This window comes from Montipora capricornis, chromosome 13, assembly GCF_036669925.1.
Source record: "Montipora capricornis isolate CH-2021 chromosome 13, ASM3666992v2, whole genome shotgun sequence".
Classification (NCBI taxonomy): domain Eukaryota; kingdom Metazoa; phylum Cnidaria; class Anthozoa; order Scleractinia; family Acroporidae; genus Montipora; species Montipora capricornis.
In genome coordinates this window covers 43396220-43398719 of record NC_090895.1, presented here as the reverse complement: position 1 = coordinate 43398719, position 2500 = coordinate 43396220, and the positions used below count along the sequence as shown (strand labels likewise).

Sequence of the window (2500 nt, the reverse complement as noted above, 5' to 3'; positions counted from 1 at the left end):
TTTGCTTTAGAACTAAGTTCCTAAGTTTACGAGTTTTAATCTCTTTTAAATTGTGTTGGAAATGGAATGTAGAGATGCGTTGGTGATCCAGCATGTTAAGTGGAAATACATAACGTTTATTGTGCTCCAGTAGATCAGTGGTATTGAGTATCCAGGGGTAGTTGAAGCCATTCTCGACTGTGTTTCATTGCAAGTGCCCCACGAGCGTTTCAGGTGGGCAACTTAATGACGACGATCACTGCTTTCATCTGTCAGAGCTAACTTTGAAAAAATATGCCTGCGCATTGAAGCGCACGGCGCGCGCTGTGGCGGGAAATTCAATTAAAGAAAATAAAGCCCTTCAAATGTTTTTCTACATGTAATGCCAATGGCTTCCCAAAAAAAATGTTACGTCTGTTGTTGCAAATCGTCGTCGCGCTGGTATAGCGTTGTTAAGAATATTGTGGAAGACGTGAAAAAATGTTTTAATGTGGAAACATCGTGCGACGATGCGTGTTTGTGTGCCTCTTGTCGGAGAAATTTGACCAGATGGCAACGAAGTTGCGACGAAGAGAAAGAAAAATATTTTGTAAAAGCCCAATCTCGAGGAAAGGCATTTGTCAACAAAACAACCCTAGCTCAACAGGACCGGAGGCTTGCCGTAACAAATATCACCGAAACAAAAACAGCCCCAAAATCGTTTCTGCTGTGTTTACCGGAGGTCGTGCTGTTGGATATTTTTAGATATGTTGGCATCGTAGATATTTGTAACTTGAGACTGACTTGCCAGTATGTAAACATAATTTGCGCGTCCAACTATTTGTGGAAATTTCTGTTAGAACGTGACTTTCGGGAAGCAATTCTACTTTTAGACGATAAGTTGTTATCAGCGTCTTCAGTAGCGTACACATTTTTGTACTCGGCTACGCTCTCGTCGAAAAAAAAGGAAATGAGCCACCGCAAGCAAATACGTGAACTGGAACGTCAGTTTCGCGAAAGCGAGAGCAAATTTTTGGTGGAAAACGCGGAGTTACAACAACGTGTCGACAGTCTACAATCAAAGCTGTTTACCCTGCAAACTGACCGATATCCTAACACCCCAGTGAGCAAACTTCAAGAACAGGTAACCCGTAACTCGTAATGAATTAATTTAAATCACCCGAAAACCCGTTCGCCCGGAACCGTGGATGTGAAGAACGTCGAGAAATACGTATTGGCTCGTCTGCTGCTTTTGGCTCGGCAGTAGATTTATAGAACGAAAATTACATGCCAATTAGACGATAACAGGTGGCTAAATTCGGTGTTTGAAATCCACTTTGACTACGGCCGAACGGGTTTTCGTTTGAAACGACCGGATTCACTTGTCTGAAAATGGTTGCAGAAAATCGCATACTATGAATCATTGGATGCTCTTTACAGTTCATAAAAGAAACCTGTTTCTGAGGTAACAGTTGAAATCCCACGGTCTTATGTTCTGCTCTACGTAGGGCTAGGAATTTGTCAGGTTTGCCGGTTTTTTTTGGGTGTTCCCTCGGGCGTTCGCATATTAACCTTCTCTTCATAAAGATATTCAAAACATATTTTAAAACTCACCAAAGCGTAGCAAAAATGTCCTGAGCGTTTAATTCAATTCGTTAATATCACTCAGTCTATGAAGTACACAAATAATTTTCCTTTCAAGTGACAATGAAAATGTTAACTGCCTGGCCACACTTGAACAGAACTAAGAAGTAACACTGAAACAACTCAACCAGTACAATGCAGGTTTCATGAAATTTGATTTTTTGTTTTCCAGCTTTTGGGTGGCTGAGAGGAGGTAGGACAGTGAGAAATAGTTTTCTCTGACCAATATCTTGGCATGCTTAAAAAAAAAACTAAAACCCTTCTTTTGAAACATTTTTAATATTTTCATCCTTGCCTTGGATGGATTATTAAAATGGCAACTGGTCACTTTCCCATCAGCGAGTCTCGCAACCACAAAACTGGCCATACCGTATATTACCCATTCCATGTACACAAGACAAAGTACCAGCATGTTTGTTGGTGAAGAAACTCCCTGGTGGTTTGGTGACTGGTAAACACTTACATTGAAATTGAGAATTCTTGGCACCTGTTTAAGGGCAGACCTAAGAATGTGTAGTTCCAAAAACACATACCTCTCCCAAGGATGCTTTCAATCTGTTTAATGAAATTACCAGTTTATCTTTCTGCTGTGAAACCCCCTCCCCCTCAGAATTTTTAATGTCTGACCATCACTGGTTTAGTTATGAGTTTTGTGGCAGAGGTATATTATATTTTTTGCAACATTGCTCTACATTCCAATTGTGATATCTTGGAATGTAATTTGATAAACAGGTACAATCTTGTTACTTAGTTCATTCTTCTGTTAGGAAAACTGAATAGTATTTCCCTGAAAATATCTGTAAGTAGCCTAACATTTATGTTACCTACAGGTATTTATGAATCTTGTCAAAAAGAAGACTGGGCAGAGTACTTCAGGCTTCATCTATGCAAACCAATC

At 40.0% G+C, this 2500-nt stretch overlaps 1 protein-coding gene across 1 annotated transcript in view; it reads left to right on the top strand.

Moving 5' to 3' along the window:
- Positions 1-264: 264 nt before the first annotated feature.
- The window catches only part of LOC138029372 (uncharacterized), a 7031-nt gene continuing 4795 nt past the window's right edge, over positions 265-2500 (top strand). The window contains exons 1-2 of the mRNA XM_068877124.1: positions 265-1102; positions 2433-2500. The exon at positions 2433-2500 is cut by the window's right edge and continues 250 nt beyond it. Of these exons, the coding sequence (XP_068733225.1) occupies positions 362-1102; positions 2433-2500 (809 nt within the window). The 5' untranslated portion in view covers positions 265-361. The remainder of the gene's footprint in view (positions 1103-2432) is intronic.